The 26739-nt window shown below is 42.0% G+C and overlaps 1 protein-coding gene and 3 long non-coding RNA genes across 6 annotated transcripts in view; 2 read left to right on the forward strand and 2 right to left on the reverse strand.

The window, feature by feature from the left end:
* Nucleotides 1-3035: 3035 nt before the first annotated feature.
* On the forward strand, nt 3036-5111 carry LOC148154931 (uncharacterized). Its single transcript, XR_015765611.1, has 2 exons — nt 3036-3345; nt 4148-5111. It is a non-coding gene; the product is annotated as an uncharacterized LOC148154931 (long non-coding RNA).
* A 2032-nt stretch (nt 5112-7143) lies between these two features.
* Nucleotides 7144-8985, reverse strand: LOC148154932 (uncharacterized). Its single transcript, XR_015765612.1, has 2 exons — nt 7511-8985; nt 7144-7364 (listed from the first exon to the last, which is right to left on the reverse strand). It is a non-coding gene; the product is annotated as an uncharacterized LOC148154932 (long non-coding RNA).
* Nucleotides 8986-12722: 3737 nt separating this feature from the next.
* Nucleotides 12723-24940, reverse strand: creb3l4 (cAMP responsive element binding protein 3-like 4). Of its 3 annotated transcripts, none has more exons than XM_088013713.1 (10): nt 24806-24940; nt 23406-23528; nt 20784-21051; nt 20518-20648; nt 20350-20445; nt 19205-19311; nt 16145-16213; nt 13607-13691; nt 13412-13505; nt 12723-13283 (listed from the first exon to the last, which is right to left on the reverse strand). In XM_088013713.1, the coding sequence occupies exons 1-10, from the start codon at nt 24806-24808 to the stop codon at nt 13018-13020; spliced, it is 1242 nt and encodes a 413-aa protein (XP_087869839.1). In that variant the 5' UTR covers nt 24809-24940; the 3' UTR covers nt 12723-13017. The 3 variants fall into 3 exon arrangements, with proteins under 3 accessions (XP_087869839.1, XP_014834637.1, XP_087869840.1); XM_014979151.2 differs by lacking the exon at nt 24806-24940 and adding an exon at nt 24236-24409; XM_088013714.1 differs by lacking the exon at nt 16145-16213.
* A 12-nt stretch (nt 24941-24952) lies between these two features.
* Nucleotides 24953-26739, forward strand: part of LOC148154933 (uncharacterized) — a 4969-nt gene continuing 3182 nt past the window's right edge. Inside the window, exon 1 of the long non-coding RNA XR_015765587.1 lies at nt 24953-25082. This is a non-coding gene — a long non-coding RNA (uncharacterized LOC148154933). The remainder of the gene's footprint in view (nt 25083-26739) is intronic.

Raw genomic sequence — 26739 nt, forward strand, 5'->3', positions numbered from 1 at the left:
ATAACTGAGAAATAACTTCGTTTTTAATTTTCCCAGCAGTGTCCAGAAGAATATTAAAGTCCTGTTTTAGAATCTCCGATTTCTGCTTTGCCAGATCGTTGGCTCCAACATGCACAACTAAAGTCTCCATGTTTGGCTGATCAGCAGTTAGAGAGAGCACTTTGCGAGTCAAATCAGATACAGTGTCACCAAGAAAAGAAACCACTCTGGTTTTCTTGGGATTGCAAACATGACTGATTCCATTTACTGTCTCATCTCCAACAATAAGCACTCTTTGCATACCTTTCGTTTTCCTGGTGGTCATTTTGTCCTTCGGAGCTTTGTAGGGTGGATGTGCTGGTCTCGCCTCATTGTTGATGTTTGAAGATGGGTTTTCAGTCAGAGGCTCAGGCTGGAGAGCAGAAAATCTGTTTTTCAGTGGGATTCCCACGGAGTCGGAATGTTTTGAGGCTTGGGCTGGTCGCTTTGTCCTTGGGAGCGGGGTCGGTGGAGCCGTTTTGGTTCCAGCTGCTTGTTTGCTGTTCTTTGGCGGAGCAGGTGTTGAAGTTGAAGGTGGGTTTCGGCTCAGAGTCGGCCACGCTGTTTCGTCCAGGTGAGGGGTTCTCCCTGTTAGTCGTCTCATGGGATCTGCAGTGTGAGACTTTTGTTTTGGCTTGGTGCCCTGAGCGATCCAGGGCAAGCTGCTTGGTGCGGGGTGTACGACCTCACCGCTGATTTGAGGAAGAGTTGTTTCATTTCCACAGATGGCGTTGATCTCAAAGTTCACCTCCAGCCGTTGAATCTTCGTTTCTAAAAAGTCTGAAGTAATCCAGTTATTATGTCGAAAAATTGTGACTTTAAAAATAATTCACAGACAAAGTTATCAGTAAGGACGGGAGAGAGCAGGATAAGCTGTTCCTCCTTCAGCTGTGAAGTCAAGAATTTGATCGATGATTGATTGATTAATAAAATTTGATCTTCTAACAGGAACGAAGAGCTACATTGATATATTTAATCCCAAGTTTTATTCTCAAATACTGCTTTCTAAAAATCACCTCCACTTTAAAGTGAAATAATTTTATTATTATTTACAATCTTTATTCTAACATGTTAATATCTTAATTTAAGATTTGAAATTTATCTTTAATTTGTGACATTTTATTTTACTTTCCTCAGTCAGCTTGTGACTTTATTTCTTCTCTTTCTGGTCAGTTTATCATATCAAACTTCTGATTACTAATGTGCCTTGTCATGATATTTTCTTTTAATTTTCTATCAAGACGGAAAAAACAAAACATTGCAATAAATCCTCCTTTGAACTCAAAACGTCACATGCAGCAACGAATTGTGGGTAATACACTTCGCCGAAGTCGAGAAGGACCTCGCCATAGACATACTATAAGAGTAGACCCCTGATTGGCCGCTCCGGCGCAGGAAATACGGCGGCCATCTTGGAGCGGTATACCCTCCTACTTTGCTCAATCAAAACAGCAGAAGATGCCTCAGCACTGAGGGATATTGTTGTTCTGGTCGATGGATTATTGATGTGAGGGCTCCACAGACAACATTTCACAAGTAAGATGGACATATTATTGTGTATATATTGTGATTAGAATATTACTTTACTGTATTTATGTCCACCGGCTATGGAAAGCCATTTGCGCCAAAATTGAATAAATAAATAAATGGGTTAAATAAATAAAAAATGAGTAAAATAAATCAAAAAATGAAGTAAATGAGTGAAATAAATAAAAAATTTGTTAAATAAATAGTTTAGCTTTTTCATTAAACCAATTTTTAATTTATTTATTTTTCATATTATCAATTTCCCAATTTCTCTTTTTCATTTATCTATTTGTCATTTATCCCTTTATCCATTTACCCATTTTTCATTAATCTATTTTTCATTTGTCCATTTTTCATTTATCCCTTTATCTATTTACCCATTTTTCATTAATCTATTTTTTAATTTAACCGTTTTTCCATTTCCTTTTTCCATTAACCCGATTTGCTATTTCTCACTTTCATTAATCAATTTCTCATATATCCCTTTTCTTACTTACCCATTTTCTTTTATCTATTTTTCATTTACCCATTTTTCATTAATCTCTTTATCTATTTACCCATTTTTCATTAATCTATCTTTTAATTTAACCATTTTCCATTTCCTTTTTCCATTAACCCGATTTTCCTATTTCCCACTTTCATTAATCAATTTCTCATATATCCCTTTTTTTATTTACCCATTTTCTTTTATCTATTTTTCATTTACCCATTTTTCATTAATCTCTTTATCTATTTACCCATTTTTCATTAATCTATCTTTTAATTTAACCATTTTCCATTTCCTTTTTCCATTAACCCGATTTTCTATTTCCCACTTTCATTAATCAATTTCTCATATATCCCTTCTTTATGTACCCATTTTTCTTTAACCTATTTTTCATTTAACTTTTGTTTGAAAAACTTTTAATTTTCCCATTTTCCAATTTCCCTTATTCATTTAGTATTTCCTTATTTTCTTATTTATCACATTCTATTTTCCCCGCTAAACTTAGGGGGAAAAATAAATGCAAATGAGGAGTGGCACGTCATCAGGCTACAACTTCCCCAATTGGTTGGTTAGCGTCACACCTACTTTGCTTTCCAGAAAGATGGCGACCTACTAACGGGTTATCAATAAACATAAGCTCATCAACTTCATTAGAAAATAGTGTTATTACTCCTGACTTTATTTTTGTGTGGCCGCTCAGACAGAACGTGTTTCAGCTGGCGGCTCTCATGGCTCAGAGCTTCACCGTCGGGGTTTTTTATAGTTTGGACGAAGCGGCCGCTGAAGTTGGCTTACGATTGAAGGTTCAGGACGCCTTCGTAGCTACCAGCTGTGATTCAACTATAAGGAGCAGACTTGACTGTACATCGTAAGTGAACTGCAATATCCAGTGGCAGCTCTACGGAGCATCGAGCTGAAAGAATGACGGTGCCAAGCCTTGGAGATCTGCATCGGAGGCCATCTTTCAGACATGCACCGCTGCTGTCCGTCCAGGATCCACCGGTTGCCCAGACGGTAAGCTAACGCTGATGTTTTCCAACTATAGTCATATTTGTAACCAAACTTGAGGCCAACAGGTGTACTTTTGACCGCCACCAGGTCAAAAGTACAGCTTGTTTTTGCAGCACATTCATTAATGTTTCTATCGTGTATGTTTTCAGATGTTAAGCTGTCACAGCAGATCATCCTGCAGGCCTCTGGTCTCTGTTTCCAGTGGGCTCACAGCTTCAGGGTGACCAGAGACCTTCACCTTTCTGGAGCAGGAACACCCGGCCAAATGCACTGCTGACACATTTAATTTAAAAAATGTGGGGGTAAATTAACGCTGATGTTTGTAAACAGACTACCTGAATACAGTGACCTTAGTGAGGGTACAGAATGCAGAATGGATAAAAGCTGAACTCCTGCTAAAATCTGTCCCTATTGGTTACATCCCTGAAATGTGCCAAGTGTGGCCCACATGCATGCATGTCGTATTCATATAAAGTAATTATGACTATTCATTTCAGTAGTTCTTTGTGGATGTATAACTTGGCCACCTTAGTTTCCCTGTTTTTGTTCAACATATGTGCCTCAACATTTGGTTACTGTTCCATAATTTGTACTCCAAACATGTTTTTACTCATGTTTATCTCTTACTTACATGTTTAAGTAAAAAGTAGCTGAATAAGAAATTACACATGAGTAAAGAAGCATTTGGTAAAAAGTATACAAGTACTGAGTAACTGATCAAGTTATCAATTATTTCATATCTTAAAAAATTACACAATTAGAGGGCTCAAAATATAAAGTTCAGCGGAATTTTTAGTTTTTTAAAGACAAAATAAAAAATGTGTTTAAATAAGAATAGTGATGCTTCATAATAAAATGACCTGAGTAAAAGTAAAAAGTTCAGCATAGTAACGGTACTCCTAAAACTTCATTTGAGTTTCAAAAAGTTACTCAACTATATTTGAGTAAATGTAATTAGTGAGTCCTAAACTCTTTCCTTCTGAGGGAACAGGAGAAGGAATTGTTAAGGAAATAAATTAATCTTATTTTTATATTAAACATTGTTTTAATTAACAAACGAATCATAAATAACACCCAGAACATATTCTGTTATGTTTATTCAAGGATCAAGAAAAATGACTGGAGATTCTGGCTGAGAGAGGGACAACGGCAAACAGGGAGGAGAACCGTCTGCACTGTGAGCAGCACCAGAACTCCTGATGGATCTCCTTCAGGAAGAACCAGAGAGTTGGCCGACCTCCGCAGAGAAGAGTTCACCCAAACATCAGAGGAAAAATGAATTTTTTTTCACTTTCAAGGACTCTAAAAAGCTTGCTGATTAAATTTTCAGTTAATGTTCAGCAAACATTCAAAGTTTAGTGTTTGGATAATACTTATGCAGTATCACATGTTTAGACTAAATTATCACATGACTAGAGCTGATTAAATCTTGGTTGCACCTCGGCGAGAAAAAGAGTGCCACAAACCTCCCAAAGAAGAGGATAGCAATGTATGTTTAAATAAACATACAACAAAGATTTTTGGTGCACATCATCTTTAAAGTGTCTAGTTATGATATTCACCTTTGCATTTATAAAAATTTGTTAGGTGTGTGAGCAGGATGTGTAAACATGTTGACGGTCATAATAGTGACAGGTGGGAGAATACGTTTGACCAATAGGTCCACTTATTTAAATACATACCATATTCTTCCAATTCCTAACTTCTTCCTTTTTAAGATTAATTTTGAGTTTGGTTCTTGATTTGTTGGACTTTGTTATAGCCAGACAAAGCATACAACAATGTAGTTGTGAGAAAAATGGAACCCTTACTGATTTTGATAGTGATGGCTTAAACATGGACTATAAGGGGAAGATGGGCCATTTTCCATGCCTGATTTTGAATGCATATGATCAGTTCATGGGAAAAGAGGATAATCTGACCCTTCATCAGGCATGTGGTACTCTGTTACCACCTGCAAAAGTTTATGACGAAGGGACAGCTGTCTCTTTGATGTACCCTTTAAAGAGGATCCAAATGAGGTTCCAACACAAGATGAGAAACTGCTGATCCACTAGAAAAACAACAATATTTTCCTAATGGAAACAAAGATGAAGAATTATATAGAGACTGATGTCAACTAGATCAATGAGCACATGAGAGGTGTAGACCTTTATGACCAAACCCCCTCCAGGTTCAATGTCATGGTCAGGTCCAAGAAGTGATGGTGGTTGTTGAGATGCTTTACCAGGCCGAGAAAGAGTCACACGCTGTTAGACAAAGGGCCCATAGTAAAGAGTTACATTTTTGATTCTGTTAGACACTAAAGCATATTTCTCACGAGAAAACAGAAACTTATCAGGCCACAGAGACATGGTGTGATTTCAGGCAGTGTCTTCAGTCCATATAATCAGCTACCCTCCTCCTTCTCCTCAGACGCTGCACAGACTTTTTTAGAAACTCTTCTCGGATGTAATGGTAAAGCGTCTCCTTTCAGCGCTGAAAGTTAATAAAATAAGTAAAGTCTGAATGCTTTTCTTGGCTGATTTTATGCTCCGTGTGTCAATACAAATTATGATTCATCGATTGAGATTCTCGTTCTCAACATGGTCCATACCAAAAGCACACCTGAAACGGTGCCGGTAGCCTAGGAGGTTGGAGTTTATCTTGTACCTGGTGGGTTGCCTGCTGGAACCCCCACTTTGTTTGTGTCAGTAGTTGTGACCTTGATCAAGAGGACAATTCAGCCACCATGCCAGCCGGTGGTATTCAGAGGACCCTGGTGGAGGAGCCGGTGTATGACTGCCTTACTTCTGTCAAACTGTGGCAGGCAAGCTGTAGCTACAATATAGTAGCTTACTGCTGTCGGTGTGTGAATGGGTGAATGTGGTGAAAACATTTTCAGGTCATTTGGACTTGATAAAGAACTACACAAGTACAGGCCATTTACCTTTCAGATATTATTTTACAAATGTGTCGTAGGAGGAACAACTGATTTGCTCATCATGGCTTATTATCTTATGCAAAGGTTTGGTATAAGGCCAGCAGGTCATGGAAGTAGATCTCAAATGGACACTTCTCTTCAAGTTATGACGAGATGTAACCAAGACACTTTCTGGTCAGTCAATGCAAGAGTCGTTTCCAGAGATGTTGTTCCAGTTGTTGCTTTTGCACCACCCATGCCTTGGAGAAATTCAAGGTTTTATTGCACACTGAGTGCTTCAAGAAAGAACATGGAAAGTAAGAAAGAGATGAAATAACCTAAAATTGAAGAAAACCAAAGTCACCAAATGGTGAGAAGGAGCCATACTACTCTCCTTTGATTCCAGGCCTTGGGGTCCGGTATCCTGCAACTTTCAGGTGTGTTCCTGGTCCAACACACCTGAATTAAATGGATCACCCTTTCAGTATGCAGTCCAGTTCTCCAGAGTCCTGCTTATCACCTGATTCAGGTGTGCTGAAGCAGAGGCGGATGGAAAAGATGCATGACACAGGCCCTAAATCCTGGAGACGGAGACCCCTGGACTAAGTCTATTGAGTTTTACTTTATGACAGTGTGACAAATGTTCATAATTTTCAGAAATATAAATGAAAGCCTCTACTGTAGATGTTATCTTTATGATCTATGTTACTGTGATGACACTACAACTGACTGAAGTTCAATATAATTATGCATAAACACTCAAGCACTCAAATTTACCTTGGTTTAGAATATATTGATAGTCAAATTTGTACTTTACAGAGCAAATGTTGCACTAAAGTAATGCTGTGGCAAGATATATTCTACTAAAGAAACAATGTTCACATATTATGATCATGTCTATTTGGAAAAAGCACTTTTAGCTCATCTTAGTATTAGAACACCATATTATCCCACCGGTCACAATTGTGACCGAACATAAAACACACTTTTTTACATACTTTTCCACAATTTTTAAAATTATTTCCCTGATTAGTTCAAAGGGCTATCAATGACATCGGATTTTCATATTTACATGTTTGGGAAAAATTTGGAATGAATGGGTTAAAGCCACAAACAAACTATCCATCTTATTGTCTCTGGGATGTGAAAACATGAGATTTGATTAAATTAGAACTACACAGATGAGAAGGAACACAGATTTCATAATATATATATTTTTATTATTAAAAACAGTAGATGGTTCTTGCATATCAATGCTATAAGAACAGCCACATTTTTTAAATTAAATGTGTCACCAGTGCATTTGGCCGGGTGTTCCTGCTCCAGAAAGGTGAAGGTCTCTGGTCACCCTGAAGCTGTGAGCCCACTGGAAACAGAGACCAGAGGCCTGCAGGATGGTCTGCTGTGACAGCTTAACATCTGAAAACATACACGATAGAAACATTAATGAATGTGCTGCAAAAACAAGCTGTACTTTTGACCTGGTGGCGATCAAAAGTACACCTGTTGGCCTCAGGTTTGGTTACAAATATGACTATAGTTGGAAAACATCAGCGTTAGCTTACCGTCTGGGCAACCGGAGGATCCTGGACGGACAGCAGCGGTGCATGTCTGAAAGATGGCCTCCGATGCAGATCTCCAAGGCTTGGCACCGTCATTCTTTCAGCTCGATGCTCCGTAGAGCTGCCACTGGATATTGCAGTTCACTTACGATGTACAGTCAAGTCTGCTCCTTATAGTTGAATCGCAGCTGGTAGCTACGAAGGCGTCCTGAACCTTCAATCGTAAGCCAACTTCAGCGGCCGCTTCGTCCAAACTATAAAAAAACCCCGACGGTGAAGCTCTGAGTCCATCAGAGCCGCCAGCTGAAACACGTTCTGTCTGAGCGGCCACACAAAAATAAAGTCAGGAGTAATAACACTATTTTCTAATGAAGTTGATGAGCTTATGTTTATTGATAACCCGTTAGTAGGTCGCCATCTTTCTGGAAAGCAAAGTAGGTGTGACGCTAACCAACCAATTGGGGAAGTTGTAGCCTGATGACGTGCCACTCCTCATTTGCATTTATTTTTCCCCCTAAGTTTAGCGGGGAAAATAGAATGTGATAAATAAGAAAATAAGGAAATACTAAATGAATAAGGGAAATTGGAAAATGGGAAAATTAAAAGTTTTTCAAACAAAAGTTAAATGAAAAATAGGTTAAAGAAAAATGGGTACATAAAGAAGGGATATATGAGAAATTGATTAATGAAAGTGGGAAATAGAAAATCGGGTTAATGGAAAAAGGAAATGGAAAAATGGTTAAATTAAAAGATAGATTAATGAAAAATGGGTAAATAGATAAAGGGATAAATGAAAAATGGACAAATGAAAAATAGATTAATGAAAAATGGGTAAATGGATAAAGGGATAAATGACAAATAGATAAATGAAAAAGAGAAATTGGGAAATTGATAATATGAAAAATAAATAAATTAAAAATTGGTTTAATGAAAAAGCTAAACTATTTATTTAACAAATTCTTTATTTATTTCACTCATTTACTTCATTTTTTGATTTATTTTACTCATTTTTTATTTATTTAACCCATTTATTTATTTATTCAATTTTGGCGCAAATGGCTTTCCATACACCGGCGAGATACCAGCTAATATTAGCTACAGTGCTTGGTGTAATACGGGTTCAGCCCCGCTATGAAGGCTAACTGAGATTCTGTTAATATAAAGAAATTAATTATTCTCTAACATTGACTTAGATTATCTGACACAAGGGCCTATATTAGAAATGAAACAATATAACACATATAAAACTTATATTAAGTGTTATAACATTCACCGGCAAAGTTTACACAGGTGGTAAAGACTATTATTTATATTCTTTCACTCTGTCAAAGTAAGATACATCCTAAATCTTCTGCTTTTGTTTTGAAAGTTTCCTAAAGACACGATGTGAGGAAGAAGAGGGAGAAATCTATAAAGAGAGACGGATTCACTGCAGGATGGATGGATCTCACTGGATTTTGGACTCAATCAGCTGCTGAATCTCTGTCATCCTCTGAGCTCGGGTCCTCTACCAGAGGTCTGGGAGCTTCAGGTTCTCCTCCAGTATCTTGGCTGTGCCTAGAACTGCACATTTCTGGACTGAGATGTCTGATGTTGTTCCTGGGATCTGTTGTAGCCACTGCTCCAGTTTGGGGGTGACTGCCCCGAGGGCCCCGATGACCACAGGCACCACTGTGGTCTTCACCTTCCAGGCCTTCTCCAGTTCCTCTCTGAGGCCCTGGTATTTCTCCAGTTTCTCCTTTTTCCTGATGTTGTGGTCACTTGGTATTGCTACATCCACCACAACGGCTTTCCTCTGTTCTTTGTCCACCACCACAATGTCCGGTTGGTTCTCCATTACCATCTTGTCTGTCTGGATCTGGAAGTCCCACAGGTTCTTAGCTCGGTCATTCTCCACCACCTTTGGGGGTGTTCCCCACTTTGACCTCGGGGCTTCCAGTCCATATTCTGCACAGATGTTCCTGTACACTATGCCCGCCACTTGGTTATGTCGTTCCATGTACGCTTTCCCTGCCAGCATCTTGCACCCTGCTGTTATGTGCTGGACTGTCTCAGAGGCCTCCTTGCACAACCTACACCTTGGGTCTTGTCTGGTGTGGTAGATCTGAGCCTCTATTGCTCTGGTGTTTAGGGCCTGTTCCTGGGCGGCCAGGATGAGGGCCTCTGTGCTGTCCTTGAGTCCAGCTTTCTCCAGCCATTGGTAGGATTTCCTGATATCTGCCACTTCAGTTATTTGTCGGTGGTACATCCCATGTAGGGGCTTGTCCTCCCATGATGGTTCCTCCAGCACCTCGTCCTCTGTTCCCCATTGCCTGAGACATTCGCTGAGCACATCGTCCTTTGAGGCTTTGTCCTTGATGTATTTATGGATCTTGGATGTTTTATCCTGGACAGTGGCTCTCACACTCACTAGTCCTCTGCCTCCTTCCTTATGGCTTGTGTACAGTCTCAGGGTGCTGGATTTGGGGTGGAACCCTCCATGCATGGTTAGTAGCTTCCGAGTCTTAACATCCGTGGCCTTCATCTCTTCCATTGGCCAGCTAATATTACAAATGAAACAATATAACACATATTATAAAACTTATATTATGTGTTATAACATTCACCGGCAAAGTTTACACAGGTGGTAAAGACTATTATTTATATTCTTTCACTCTGTCAAAGTAAGATACATCCTAAATCTTCCGTTTTTGTTTTGAAAGTTTCCTAAAGACACGATGTGAGGAAGAAGAGGGAGAAATCTATAAAGAGAGACGGATTCACTGCAGGATGGATGGATCTCACTGGATTTTGGACTCAATCAGCTGCTGAATCTCTGGAGCTGGAAAACATATATATATATATATATATATATATATATATATATATATATACATATATATATATATATATATATATATATATATATATATATATATATACATATATATATATATATATATATATATATATATGTATATATATATATATATATATATATATATATATATATATATATATATATATATATATATATATATATATATATATAATTCTCTATTAATCATTATTTTTTGTGCCATTATTAATCTTTATTTATTAGTGTTTGTAGTTATATAAATATGTATTGATATTACTAAATAATGTATTAAATAAACTATGAACGGCTGTGTGCTTTGTAATATGCTCTTCATACATCGATATCAGAATATTCCATTCCTATTCTATTGTTATAGCCACTAAGCATATTTAAATATGATGAACTATGTATTAAAAACATACTTAAAAATACAATTGTTTATAAATGTAGCTTTGATAGATGTTTGAATATGGTTTACAGTAACAAAGTGTGTTATGATCGATTAAATCCGCTGATACGTCATTGTGCTGCTAAACACATAACGCTGAGTGGAGTGGTGGACCGCTCCAAGATGGCCGCCCTAAATCTCGTCAGCGACAATAGGCGAGAGCGGTCCATGAGGGTCTATGCTTATACAGGTTCTTCTCAAAAAATTAGCATATTGTGATAGTTAATTATTTTCCATAATGCAATGATAAAAATTGCACACCAACTGAAATATTTCAGGTCTTTTGTTTTAATACTGATGATTTTGTGGTACAGCTCATGAAAACCCAAAATCCCCATCTCAAAAAATTAGCATATCATGAAAAGGTTCTCTGAACGAGCAATTAACCTCATCATCTGGATCAACAAAGTAACGCTAAACACCTGCAAAAGATTCCTGAGGCCTTTAAAAACTCCCATCCTGGTTCATTACTCAAAACCGCAATCATGGGTCAGACTGCCGACCTGACTGCTGTCCAGAAGGCCATCACTGATGCCCTCAGGCATGAGGGTGAGACACAGAAAGACATTTCTGAACCAATAGGCTGTTCCCAGAGTATCAAGGCACCTCAGTGGAAAGTCAGTGGGAAGGAAAAAGTGTGGCAGAAAACGCTGCACAACGAGAAGAGGTGAGCGGACCCTGAGGAAGACTGTGGAGAAGGAAATGCCAAAATGCCAGAAGTCCAGTGTCAAGTACCCACAGTCAGTGATGGTCTGGGTGCCATGTCAGCTGCTGGTGTTGGTCCACTGGGTTTTATCAAGAGCAGGTCAATGCAGCAGCTATCAGGAGATGTTGGAGCACTTCATGCTTCCATCTGCTGAAAAGCTTTATGGAGATGAAGATTTCATTTTTCAGCATCACCTGGCACCTGCTCACAGAGCCAAAACCACTGGTATTACTGACCATGGTGTTGCTGTTGGCCTGCCAACTCTCCTGACCTGAACCCCATAGAGAATCTGTGGGATATTGTGAAGAGAAAGTTGAGAGACCCAACACTCTGGATGAGCTTAAAGCCGCTATCGGAGCCTCCTGGGCTCCATAACGCCTCAGCAGAGCCACAGGCTGATGGCCTCCATGCTGCAGAGAAGCAGTCATTTCTGCAGAAGGATTCCTGACCAAGAACTGAATGCATAACTCAACATAATTATTTGAAGGGTGACCTTTTTGATATTAAAACACTTCTTTTATTGGTCGGATGAAATATGCTAATTTTTGAGACAGGAATTTTGGGTTTTCATGAGCTGGATGCCAAAATCATCAGTATTAAAACAATAAATGACCTGAAATATTTCAGTTGGTGTGCAATGAATCTAAAATATGACAGTTTAATTTTTATCATTACATTATGGAAAATAATTAACTTTATCACAATATGCTAATTTATTTAGAAGAACCTGTATTATATCTATGGAGAGGATCGGACCAGGCCTTATGTGTCCTGATTGATCTGTCTTCCTCTCACCCTAAAGTTTCCATCGGAAGTGCTTTGATTCCATCTAGAGGTCAGAGAGTGAAATACACCTGAAGCAATGAGCTGAAAAACGAAGTAATTTTGTTCCTGAGCTGGATTATGTAATAGAAATATATTTAGAATGACTTATTCTTCTAGATACGATATATTGGCATAAACAAGGTGAAATTTTTTTGTTATTTCTGATTTTGGGTACATTGTGCGTATTAATGCGAACAGGAAGTAAATCTTTCAGTGTTCAGCTGTATTTTATACACTGCAGGATGAAAAATGTTGAAATTTAATTTTTAGTCAAGATTTCATGTAGCTGATGAGACTGAGCAGATGGACGTGTTGAAACTGGAAACAATAGAGGAATCTTTTGTGCTAAGGTATTATTGTTACTATGGTTACGTCAACGGAGCAGAGTCAGAACCTGTTTGCAGCATCACACCATTTACTGAACAACAAGAACCCACAAATCAACCCGGAAACATCCCAGGTCAGCGTTTCTCCACAAGATGAACATAAAACAGGTCGGTTCCGGTCCCAGGTCTGGTCCAACAGAGAGAAAAACAGTCTTGGTGAAGTCTTGTCTGGTAGCTGGATCCACTTTAAAACCCGATTCTGGTCATGGTAGCACTCCAGAACCTCGGTGTTCTGGTTCTGATCCAACAGAACCAGTCCTCCAAGCTGCTCAGCGTCAGTCTGGCGGCCCCTGCTGGAGGTTCTGGTTACATCTCATCAGCGTGTCCGGTTTTCCCCGGCTCACGTCCAGTCTGCACGGCAACAGCAGCCGTCCCGTTCTGTGATTGGCTGGTGTCAGCGCCCGCTAAGCTCTCCAGGGTTCCTATTGGCTCCGGCAGTGCCGCTGTCCCCTCTGCAGGCCCTGATTGGCTGAGCTCAGGAGGCACCGATGAGTCCGAACGTGCAGCGGAACCGGCGCCGTCGTCCGCCGGGTTGGAGAAGTTTGGATCCGTCAGGATGGTTCTGGATACAACTGCAGAAAATAAAAATTATTATTTCCTGAGGTTCCGACCCGGCAGGCTGACCTAACCCTCGGCTTCGTCTCGTTCCAAAGAACCGCGTCTTAGTGGAACCGCTAGCAGGCGAGAGGTCCGAACCGACCTGCGGCGGTTCTGTAGTCGTCGTCGGCTGACGGGCGGCGGTTGAATGGGCTGAAGCTGGGCAGGACGATCAGGCTGAGGGACACTAGCAGGATCTGAGGACAAACAGAAAGCGGTTCTGACTCCCCAAGCGTCCCAGAACCGGCACAGCGGACCCGACACCATCAGAACCACAGAACCTCTCAGAGCTCCTCACCAGTAAGCAGGTGCTGGTCTGCGCTCCTTTACTGGCCGTCTGCTTGATGAGGGAGCGGAGCTGCTGCAGCTGAGCCAGGAGGGACCTGAGAGGAAACAGAACCACGGCACGGCTCAGAACCTGGTCTGTATCATCAGCCACAGCTAGAACCGGAACATCTGCCTTCAGGAAGTGCAGTTGTTACGTCAATCCGCGTTTCCCCATCAGATACGGTTCCCCCTTCGTCTTCTTGCCGCTCCGCCCCGCCCACGCGGCAAAATAGGCGCGTGCTCGTGATGAGCACTGAGAAAGCACGCGCGTGGCAAGCACGCGCTTGTTCGGCGCGCTTGTCTGAGGAACTACGGACACCGTGAAAGCTCAAACAACATGTTTCGGCAAAGTTGTCACACTTTCTTCACGTTTTTGCGGGAAACTAATAGTAATAATACTAATAATTATAATAAATATAATCAATATATATGTTATACATATTATGATTATAATAAATAATATATATTTTATACATATATTAAAATTATAATACATAATATATGTTATATATATATATATATATATATATATATATATATATAATAATTATAATACATAATATATGTTATATGTTATAGTTATAATTATAATATATATATGTTGTATATATTATAATTATAATATGTTGTATATATTATAATTATAATAGATAGATAGATAGCATAATGCTATATGAATTAAAAACAGGGCAATGCAATTTAATGCTCAATATTACCCATCAGATACCGTTTTCCCTGTTTTACAGTGGGGGAACGCTATCTGATGGCCATAAATCTCCCATCATATAACGTTCCCCCTGTTTTACAGTGGGGGAACGCTATCTGATGGCCATAAATCTCCCATCATATAACGTTCCCCCTGTTTTACAGTGGGGGAACGCTATCTGATGGCCATAAATCTCCCATCACATACCGTTTCCCCTGTTTTAAAGTGGGGGAACGCTATCTGATGGCCATAAATCTCCCATCAGATAGCGTTCCCCCTGTTTTACAGTGGGGGAACACTATCTGATGGAGACATTTCACCCATCAGATAGCGTTCCCCCTATGTTAAAATCACCCATCAGATAGCGTTCCCCCTGTTTTACAGTGGGGGAACGCTATCTGATGGCCATAAATCTCCCATCATATAACGTTCCCCCTGTTTTACAGTGGGGGAACGCTATCTGATGGCCATAAATCTCCCATCACATACCGTTTCCCCTGTTTTAAAGTGGGGGAACGCTATCTGATGGCCATAAATCTCCCATCAGATAGCGTTCCCCCTGTTTTACAGTGGGGGAACACTATCTGATGGAGACATTTCACCCATCAGATAGCGTTCCCCCTATGTTAAAATCACCCATCAGATAGCGTTCCCTCTGTTTTACAGTGGGGGAACGCTATCTGATGGCCATAAATCTCCCATCATATAACGTTCCCCCTGTTTTACAGTGGGGGAACGCTATCTGATGGCCATAAATCTCCCATCACATACCGTTTCCCCTGTTTTAAAGTGGGGGAACGCTATCTGATGGGTGAAATGTCTCCATCAGATAGTGTTCCCCCACTGTAAAACAGGGGGAACGCTATCTGATGGGAGATTTATGGCCATCAGATAGCGTTCCCCCACTTTAAAACAGGGGAAACGGTATGTGATGGGAGATTTATGGCCATCAGATAGCGTTCCCCCACTGTAAAACAGGGAAAACGGTATCTGATGGGTAATATTGAGCATTAAATTGCATTGCCCTGTTTTTAATTCATATAGCATTATGCTATCTATCTATCTATTATAATTATAATATATACAACATATTATAATTATAATATATACAACATATATATATTATAATTATAACTATAACATATAACATATATTATGTATTATAATTATTATATATATATATATATATATATATATATATATATATATATATATATATATATATATAACATATATTATGTATTATAATTTTAATATATGTATAAAATATATATTATTTATTATAATCATAATATGTATAACATATATATTGATTATATTTATTATAATTATTAGTATTATTACTATTAGTTTCCCGCAAAAACGTGAAGAAAGTGTGACAACTTTGCCGAAACATGTTGTTTGAGCTTTCACGGTGTCCGTAGTTCCTCAGACAAGCGCGCCGAACAAGCGCGTGCTTGCCACGCGCGTGCTTTCTCAGTGCTCATCACGAGCACGCGCCTATTTTGCCGCGTGGGCGGGGCGGAGCGGCAAGAAGACGAAGGGGGAACCGTATCTGATGGGGAAACGCGGATTGACGTAACACAGTTCCTGGAGGCTACCGCCAACAAAAAGGCTAGCTATGCTAACTCTAATGTGCTCAACATGAACATTAGCTTGCTAACGCTAAACCGCAATACCGACATGGTATTTAGTGGAAGCTAATGCTAATGCGCTCAGCATAAACAGCAGAGCGTTAGTGTAAGTCTGCTCCTGGATCTACAGCAGGAAAACATCGGATCAGAACCAGAGGAATCATCTTACACGTTGTGTTTCTCCAACTGCTCCACGGTTCGCTGCAGCTCCTGGTTCTGAGCCGAGCACGCCGCTGCCCTGAAGATAGAACCAGACCGGGTCAGAACCATTAAGATGGTAGCAAGTGTAGTGTTATGTCGAATCAAGGATGTCACCGGTATTGCGTTTGAACGTCGTTAATGTTGAACATAACACTAACACCCTTTTCACAGTGACGTCAGACAATGGCCGCCATAACTCAAACCTGGGTATCTTTACTTCCGGTGTGATTTTGCCTTGGGAACCAAGCTGAAAAATTCCCGCATTCTCATAATCTTAAGGATATAATAAAAGGTAAGTTTAATAATAACAGCATTTAAGTGTTAGATAGCTGTTATTAATCATTGTAAATTCACCATTCTCTAACTGTGTATAAAATAAACAGCCTCCGATCGGAGAGTAAACCACCTAGCAGCAGCTTTAGCCACATTTAGGAAAAAATATACTCTCTGTCAGCGCTGTAACGTTTAGAGGTTCACTTTCTGTATTTTATAAAACAGCGTTTACGTGTTAGATAACCGTTATTAGTCATTGTCAATTTACCATTCTCCAACCAGCCTCCGATCATGAGTAAACCAGCTAGCAGCAGCTTTAGCCACAGTTAGGAAACATATACACCGCCGCCTGTCAGTGATGTAACGTTTAGAGGTTCATTTTCTGTATTAATGGAAAATAAAGGACATAAAAATAACTTTAATCTGATTACTGGATTTGAAATACGAGCTCGTTAGATTATTCGTTACTGAAAAAGTGGTCCGATTAGAGGAAGGCATTACAAAGCAGCGGCAGCACCGGACATCTCTGCTTATAACAAACAAACCCTATTTTATGGGATGAGTGGCAACTCCAGTCTATAATTTAAGAATCTGATCAAGATTAGAGCCTAAAACGTTATAGTTCAAAAACAGTAAAACGTTCTGGTTAAGGAACAGTTATGTCAGTAGTTAGCTAGCTAACAAAATTCACTAATGCTAAGCTAACGGTTACGCAAAACAAAAATACCTACCTTCATAGTCAAACAGGTTTTGTTCGGTGAAGAATTTCTAGCCTTTGTCTAATTTAGATTTTGTTGTCAGAGAAAATTGGTTTGCAAATCGTGATCTATCTTCAAATCTTATTTTAGGCAAATGTTTTAGAGACTGTAAACTCCATGCTCCGGTGTTCTGTCTGATCAACATATGCTGTCAGATATATATATATAAAAATTCCCTTCTCACCCTCCGTGGGTGGTCTCTTTCATCCTCTGAGCTCGGGTCCTCTACCAGAGGCCTGGGAGCTTCAGGTTCTCCTCCAGTATCTTGGCTGTGCCTAGAACTGCACATTTCTGGACTGAGATGTCTGATGTTGTTCCTGGGATCTGTTTGAGCCACTGCTCCAGTTTGGGGGTGACTGCCCCGAGGGCCCCGATGACCACAGGCACCACTGTGGTCTTCACCTTCCAGGCCTTCTCCAGTTCCTCTCTGAGGCCCTGGTATTTCTCCAGTTTCTCCTTTTTCCTGATGTTGTGGTCACTTGGTATTGCTACATCCACCACAACGGCTTTCCTCTGTTCTTTATCCACCACCACAATGTCCGGTTGGTTCCCCATTACCATCTTGTCTGTCTGGATCTGGAAGTCCCACAGGATCTTAGCTCGGTCATTCTCCACCACCTTTGGGGGTGTTCCCCACTTTGATCTCGGGGCTTCCAGTCCATATTCTGCACAGATGTTCCTGTACACTATGCCCGCCACTTGGTTATGTCGTTCCATGTACGCTTTCCCTGCCAGCATCTTGCACCCTGCAGTTATGTGCTGGACTGTCTCAGGGGCCTCCTTGCACAACCTACACCTTGGGTCTTGTCTGGTGTGGTAGATCTGAGCCTCTATTGCTCTGGTGTTTAGGGCCTGTTCCTGGGCGGCCAGGATGAGGGCCTCTGTGCTGTCCTTGAGTCCAGCTTTCTCCAGCCATTGGTAGGATTTCCTGATATCTGCCACTTCAGTTATTTGTCGGTGGTACATCCCATGTAGGGGCTTGTCTTCCCATGATGGTTCCTCCAGCACCTCGTCCTCTGTTCCCCATTGTCTGAGACATTCGCTGAGCACATCGTCCGTTGAGGCTTTGTCCTTGATGTATTTATGGATCTTGGATGTTTCATCCTGGACAGTGGCTCTCACACTCACTAGTCCTCTGCCTCCTTCCTTACGGCTTGTGTACAGTCTCAGGGTGCTGGATTTGGGGTGGAACCCTCCATGCATGGTTAGTAGCTTCCGAGTCTTAACATCCGTGGCCTTCATCTCTTCAGCTAATTATTCCGGCAGGGTATCTGATTACTGGTAAGGCATAGCTGTTTATTGCACGGATCTTGTTCTTGCCATTGAGCTGGCTTCTCAGGACTTGCCTTATTCGTTGGAGGTATTTGGCTGTGGCTCCTTTCCTTGTGACCTCATCGAGGTTGCCATTTGCTTGTGGTATTCCCAGGTACTTGTAGCTGTGCTCTATGTCTGCTATTGTTCCCTCTGGGAGTGAGACCCCTTCTGTGTGGACGACCTTCCCTCTCTTTGTAACCATCCGGCCACACTTCTCTAGTCCGAATGACATCCCAATGTCAGTGCTGTAGATCCTGTAGATCTATATATATATATATATATATCTAAATCTCTCTTTCTATATATATGTCTCTGTATAGATATATATAGATATATGTGTCCATTTTACATATATATATATGAAATAGACAACTTTATCGTTACTTACTATGTACACCGGAACTAAGGATACACAGCTTCGAGCCAAAACGGAGGTTGTGTGACGTCATGTGAAAAGGGTCTATTCTCGGGTTGCTGAACAGTGTGCTCGCGGCTCTAACGTCTCTCCTGCATACGTCACTTCCTGGTTCTACTCCAATGTAACCTTACACATAAATAGTTCCATTACATTACAGCAAGGTCAGGCCACTAGGCGGCACTGTTGCTATGACAGTGAGCATTCTGAACTAATCCTGCTCACTAGTTACCATGGCAACACAAGGATTGCTGGCCCCCAGTGGTACCTGCTTTCCAGGCCATGGATGTACTCCTTCCTCCTCTTGCGGCTGTCCTGAGCCGACTGTTTGTTCCGGATCTTCCTGCGGACTTTCTTCAGGATCCGCTCTTCAGCCTACGGGGAGAGAAACGCATCAGACCAAATCAAACTCCAAAACAAGATGGCCGCCCTGGACTGGCCAACATCACTCTCAGCTAGGGCTGTTGTAAATGAATATTTTAGTAATCGAGTAATCTATTGATTATTCTTACAATTAATCGAGTAATCGGATAAAAAAATTATAAAATAAAATATTGGTAAATCTAGCATAACACCAGTGTTACTATTGGATATCAACATCAGTCCAATTTTTCATATTTGAGCATCCCTAACAGTTACTTTTCTGTAGTTTAGAAAATTAACCTGTAACAATAACAGCTCACTTTCTAAGTTAACCTGAAGAAAATCTATACAAAAATCTGAACTTCTATTCAATTTAATAATAAAGAGGCAGGCTCACATACGCTTATAAAAATGTCAATACTCCAGTTTTTGATTTATGTATTCATCTCCATTCAGTTTAATAGATGAACGCTGACCTTGCCCAAACATTATAGCTTTGTGTTCATGTTAGCGACGGGATTTGACACCTTCGATCGTCACAGAAACTCATCCATCAGCTACTCTCCACCGGGATGATATGAAATAAATGTTCTGGTTCATCTAAAGCACAGCCGCCCGCCGTGTTCAGTCTATCTGCTCACCCGCCGCGCTCCAGGAGGAGAAAGGCTGGCGTACTCCAGGTATCACGCCAGTCATTTTAAGGATGCTTAAAATCCCCAAAAAATGACGAAAACCTGGGCATTATCATGAATCAATAAAATCCCCCAGGCCGAATTGGAAAATCGGATGTTATGCTCCTAACACTTAGCTTTTTGTCAACAACTCAGAGGTGGAAGTCAGAGCTCTGCACAACGCAAATAACAACCCGGCCGGAACACGGTGGCTGAATAATAAAACATAATTGAACGAAGCTTCAATTATGTCCTCGAGAAATTTTAATAATTGAGGAACTTGAATCATTCGAGGAACCGCTTCAGCCCTACTCTGAACTGAGGAAGTGCAGTGGTGAAAATAACCCTGGTTTTCCAAAAATGTAATCTTCAAATGGACCTTAGTGAGTGGAAGGTTGCTGGGCAGGGACACGCCCTCCTCTGTCAGCAGCTTCTGCTCCTCCTCTGTCAGCCGCAGGTCAGGGAACAGCGGCACCTGAAGAAGAAGAAGAGTGAGTCCTCCAGTTTCAGACGCCCTCTGATGACACTCACTGGCAGGAAGTCTTACCTGGTCTCTACCTGAAAGAGGGGCGGAGCTCCGGCCGCCGTCAGATGGAGAGGATGATGATGAAGACGAAACCGCGTGCAAGTCGCTGAAGATGCAGGAGTCCGAAAACAGCAGCTGGGAACTCCATTCATCTGGAGGAGGGGGCGGGGCGATGTGAGAGGTGGAGTGATGGGGGGCGGAGAAAAAGGAAACGAGGTGAGTTGATGACTTTGTCAAATGACATCATCATGTGGACTGAGTGAGAACCGGGTCAGAACTGGACCTACCCAGCTCGATGGAGATGATGTTCTCCTGACCGGGTTCAGGTTTGGCTCCGCCCACAGAGCTGATGTCATAGACCACCTGGTAGACTGCTGTTGGGGCTGGCTGGCTGGTCGCCGTGGTTACTGCTGTCACCATTGCAACAGGGGTCTCCTCCGAGATGCCGCTGTCACTCTCAGACGACGTGTCGGCGGGCCCGGTACCAGTTCCGAACACTTCGTTGGGGTCGACAGCCTGCAGAACATCCTCCGATTCGCTGTCATCCAAGGTCACCTGACAGGAAGTAAGGACGGATGAGAAAGGGGTCCGGCCCAGAAGGAGTCAGGATGTGAAGACTAACTGAGCACGCTCAGACCGCCTTTCAGCTAAAATACTCCCTGCTAACACCAAGGAGTTTCGCCTCCACTAATAATGCTCACGCTGAAACTCACTGACTGTTCTCCTATTGACGCCATTTCTCATCTTATCCTCCGGGATAAGGAGGAAGGATGCTAAGCGTCCATTAGCATCCTTCTTCCTCGTACCTTTCAGTGTGTCCTGTATCCACCTTATTCCTATGCCCCATGATGCTTTGCGTGAATTATGGGTGCGACTTTCGCCACAAGCCGGAACTGCCATTTGTTTACATGTTACCTTAACGCTAACCGGCTTTCGTCAGAGCTTTTAGGCTATAAAATATGTGGGAACCCCAGTGATCAAAGCTTAAATGTGACAATATTGTTTTACCGCTACCTGCAGCTATTGCGGGGAGGGATGACGACTTGAAGAAATAGCTGCATTTCTTCACGTCGCAATAGCATAAGTAGCTACCTGCACTAGCATGTAGCTACTTCACTGACTCAGTTGCTTCAGATGCAGATGTGGGTTTTCTTGAATTTGCTGCTGCCACAAACTAAAGTTCATCTGATTATTAGAGAACAGCACAACAGTTCCCCGAGCTTCACAAGGGCATCTTACGACTCTTTCCAGTGGAAAGTTGCTCTCTATAACGGGTTAATGTGTGATTCGGTTCGGTTCTGGTCCAGTGGGAGATTCTCCGTATTACGGTCTGGAGCGCAGCAGCTGCGGTCAGCAACGGAGAACCTCAAGGTTCTGGTTCTGATGGACTAAATGAACCCAGATAGTTTATTTTGCCTTATAGAAAAAGTATTGCTGCCCCAAACATAATGATAGAGACTCAGATCATGAACTTTATTATTTTTTAAATTCAAACGAAAAATAAAATTCACATCACACCAGCTGATATTATGTAGTTCTGGTGTTTTACACCGTCAGCGCTAACAGCAGCTCAGACTCTGAGCAGCTTCTCTGCTTTCTCTTTATTCCTGTCAGCTCTTCAGAGAAACGAGCTGCTAGCAGCGATGCTAATTCACGGTCATTACGTTACAAAATGTAACGATCTTGTTCCTGTCGCTCCCCTGATTAAACTCACAATTACGATCCTCTGCACTGAGCAGCTCTCTGACAGCAGACGGTGTGTCTGTGAACAAGTTTTACTAAATATTTTATAACCGAAAACAGAGATGTAACTTCTATCATGAATATAGATTAGCAAAAAATCCTACAAATTACAAAGAAATAATGCCACTTCCACTAGCCGCCGGAAGTAACACCCATAATCGTTTCCCCAGTAACCCTCTCAGGAATAAGGTGGATAATCCAGTCTAAGTTTCTGCAGGTGTTCCCCAGGGCTCAGATCTACATCCTGGCCACATATTCAGCAGATATAATATTAATATCCGTCGTTATGCTGACGACACCCAGTTCTGCCTTTCCTCCCAGCCCACCTCCTGTCAGACTGTCATGGAGATCAGGTCATGGTCGTCTCATTTTCTCAAACACAAAGAAAAATTTTATTCACTGGCACAGCTTCCACCTTAAAGTGGCAGTATCGGGTATTTTTCAGGCACATAGTGGAGTTTTATAGCACAATCAAGTAACTAAGTTACCTTCAGGATTAATAAAAATGCTTTATATAAATTAAATATGACTGACTTTCCAATTTAACTAATTGAAATTGGGTCTCTGTCTCTTTAAGAAGCACCTCCTCTTCCTGAAGCTCCGCCTCCAGGAAGTCATCCCAACATGGCTCCTTTATTAACCCTTTAATGTTTTTACCAGCGTTGCTCTGAGCAGCAGCTCCTATCATGAGCTCAGCAGCTGTTTGCTGATTGCTGCTGGCTAATTTGAAAGAGCTACGCCTCAGAGGCGGGGCTAGGTCCACCCAGGCGCTCGCAACTTAATGGTTGCCATGGAGATTAGAGGATTTGTCAAACATGAAGTAATCAAAGCAACAAGTCAGGGAAAAACAGAGATCAAAGCAGTCGATTTGACAGGATACCGGCCCTTTAAGGTCAAACCTCACCGCCTTCAATGAGACATCGCCCATCTTCATCCTTCTACTCAGGTAAAGAGGATGGGTGTATCTGTACTGTCTATCACCTGGTCTGCATACCTTCACTGTAACACTAACTGGCTCCGCCCCTTCCTCCCCTGCTGCTGCCACCCTGGTCTGCAGCCGGATCGTTATCGTCTCCTTCCATCACGTCCAAATAAAGTCCAACTCCTCTACAGCACACCTGAGAACTCACCTGTTCACTAATAACAGATTTTTAATATCCACTCACACAGCTGGGGTCCACCACCCAGTCCTGCAGGGGCTCTCTGGGGCCGCTGAAGCCGATCGAACCGGGCCGGCGACCCACTGGTCCGGTTCCAGGCAGAACCGCTCCGCTCTCAGCATCCATCAGCTGAAACAAACCACAACAACATCAGAACCAGAACCACACAGAACCACCTAAGACCCAAACAGGTCTGCTCAGAGCCAGAACCATCTGCTGTAGCTTCGGATCAGAACCTCTGAGAGAAAATACAAAACACATCCAGGTTCTGGTTCTGGTTTCACCCAGAGAACCCAGAACTGGGTTTGTTTTCCCTGCCAGGTTCTGAATGGTTCTGTTCTGTTGGTCCACCAGAGTGAAGCTGGCAGTTTGGACCTGAGGTTCTGGTTTGGCCCAGTTGCTCCAGCAGGCTCAATGGTCCAGGACATCCTGCTGGACCCGCCCTCCAACTCAAACATTCCCGTCCCGCCTCTGAAACCGGACGGACCGGTTCTGACCCGAATCGCTGCTGCCCGCACAGCAACACAATCCAACCAGAACCAGCAGAACCTGGATCCAAACATTCCCAGTCTGAAAATGCTCAAACGGAGGAACCAGAATCAGAACCATCTCTGCAGTACTGTTTAGATGAGCAGGACCTCAGCAGAAACCCGGAGTGGTTCTGGACCAGAACCCTCCAGAACCTCTGATGTCCCAGCAGACCGGGCTGAGGTTCTGAATCCAGAACCTTCCTGACGCAGCTCAACAGATTAAATCCGGATTGAGATCAACTTTCAGGACAACCCCCACCAGAACCAGAACCAGGCTGACCCGGATCAGGAGCTGCACATACTCACAGAGTGGTTCTGTTTGGAGCTGGTTCCGAATCAACACATTCGGTTCGTCATCAAAACAGAACCAGAACAGCTCGCTGCAGAGAATCCGCTCAGACTTCAGGAAAACAGCAGCTGGCAGGTTGGGAGCCTCAGCGCTTCCTGCTCTCTGGTTCCCCCTGCTGGCCACCGCAGCACCGACACTTCCGGTCTCACAGCCGGACATCAACCATGTCACGGAAAACACTAAAAATGTTGAGTTATGTAATCTAAAATAACATAAGAAACACTTTACTGTGGTAATTGGGGCCTGCCTATCCAATGCATGGCAGGAACCTATATTCTACACCCAGTAAGGTGTTTCTTTATTATTTAGTCTTCTTACTTCATCCTGAATGCAGCCCCAACCACTGGTGCACCCCGACAAAGGTGGTATCAAAATGTGCAGCTTGATCCCGAGAAGGGCGTTATTATTTTTAGTGGGATTCTGAGTTAAAATGACGACATAAATTGCGAAAAACGACAAAACCCCGTACAAGTCAATGGAGGCTCTGTTCTCTGTCAAACACACACAGTCCCATGGTCGTTTATTACCATGGTAACGGCTCCAACTCTGACAGCGGGATATTATGGTCTGTCCGACGCAGCTCCTGATGAGCTTAGCCATTTAAGCTAAGACACGGTTTGTAGCTGCCTGCTATTGCAAAGCTTGAGGATATTGAAGATCCAGCGTCAGAAATGGAAAGACGGAAGTTAAAAGGGAGCTGTGCGCGCTTCGTTCAGTGGAATAATTTGTTAGATGAAAATAATCCGAGAGGAAATCCACTGCTACGCAACAGGCTGAGAACAGAAGCAGCGATTTGACAGCTAAGTCAGTGTGTTTGTGTTGATATATGGTTGTGTTAAACGGAGTATGAAATTATTTTTAGGCAACTTAGTTTTTGTTAATATGGCAGTGATATACATTTAACATGAAGTCGGAGCCCCCATCCGATATAATCTGTTCTTACGTTGCACAGACGTAATTTCTTTTTTTTTCTTCGCTTCTTTCTGAGATCCTGCTGCGGTAATGAACCGCTGTAAAGCTCGCCGGCTCTTCGAACAGCCGGCCCACACAACATATTCACGTGCGCGACAGCTCAAGACATTATGGTACACCCATTTACGTGCTGCTTTCACAATAAAAGCGCACATCCGGCCCATGTTTGAACCAGCCGCTGCATTTGCAAAAAGAAATAATGTATCAGTAATAATTGGGGACATTATGCAATGCTGAAAAACTCTCTGTTTCCAGCGACTTCTCTCACTTCTGGGTGGAAGAAGGACACCTTTGGAACAAAACCAGCAAATGTCAACCCGATCTGATGTTTAATTCCAAAATAAAAGCCTATTAAAAAAGCACATTTTTACTGTTGTCCCACTAAGTTGCCGTGCTTATGGCTTAAAAGCTCTCTGTTTCCAGTGACTTCTCTCTTTTCTGGATGACAAAGGGACACCTCCGGAACCCAACCAGAAAATGTCAACCCCATCTGATGTATAATTTCAAAATAAAAGCCTTTTAAAATCAGACGTTTTTACTTTTGTATTCAAAAATAAGTAGAAAATGTAGTGAAGAGCTGCCTCACTCGCACCTAGGTGTCTCTAAACATATAACACATGTGGAAATATGTACTAAACAAAAGAGTGTAAAACAATTGAAAATACGCCTTTTATTCTAGTTTCTTCAAAGTAACAACCTTTTGCTGTGATACTGCTTTGCACTCTCTGCATTCTCTTGATGAGTTTCAAGAGGTCGTCACCTGAAACGGTTTTCACTTCTCAGATGTGCCCTGTCAGGTTAAGAAGTGGGATTTATTGCCTTATAAATGTTGTTGGGACCATCAGTTGTGTTGTGCAGAAGTCAGGTGGACAAACATCTGATGGTCCTACTGAACAGAGTGTTAGAATTTGTATTATGGCAAGACAAAAGCAGCTAAGTAAAGAAAAACGAGTGGCCATCATTACTTTAAGAAATGAAGGTCAGTCAGTCCGAAAAATTGGGAAAACTTTGAAAGTGTCCCCAAGTGCAGTCGCAAAAACCATCAAGCGCTACAAAGAAACTGGCTCACATGAGGACCGCCCCAGGAAAGGAAGACCAGGAGTCACCTCTGCTGCAGAGGATAAGTTCATCCGAGTCACCAGCCTCAGAAATCGCAGGTTAACAGCAGCTCAGATCAGAGACCAGGTCAAAGCCACACAGAGCAGCAGACACATCTCTGCAACAGCTGTTAAGAGGAGACTGTGTGAATCAGGCCTTCGTGGTAGAACAGCTGCTAGGAAACCACTGCTAAGGACAGGCAACAAGCAGAAGAGACTTGTTTGGGCTAAACAACACAAGGAATGGACATTAGACCAGTGGAAATCTGTGCTTTGGTCTGATGAGTCCAAATTTGAGATCTTTGGTTCCAACCACCGTGTCTTTGTGCGACGCAGAAAAGGTGAACGGATGGACTCTACATGCCTGGTTCCCACCGTGAAGCATGGAGGAG

Source organism: Poecilia mexicana, unplaced genomic scaffold, assembly GCF_051168715.1.
Source record: "Poecilia mexicana isolate PSO_F unplaced genomic scaffold, ASM5116871v1 scaffold_16, whole genome shotgun sequence".
Taxonomy (NCBI): Eukaryota; Metazoa; Chordata; class Actinopteri; order Cyprinodontiformes; family Poeciliidae; genus Poecilia; species Poecilia mexicana.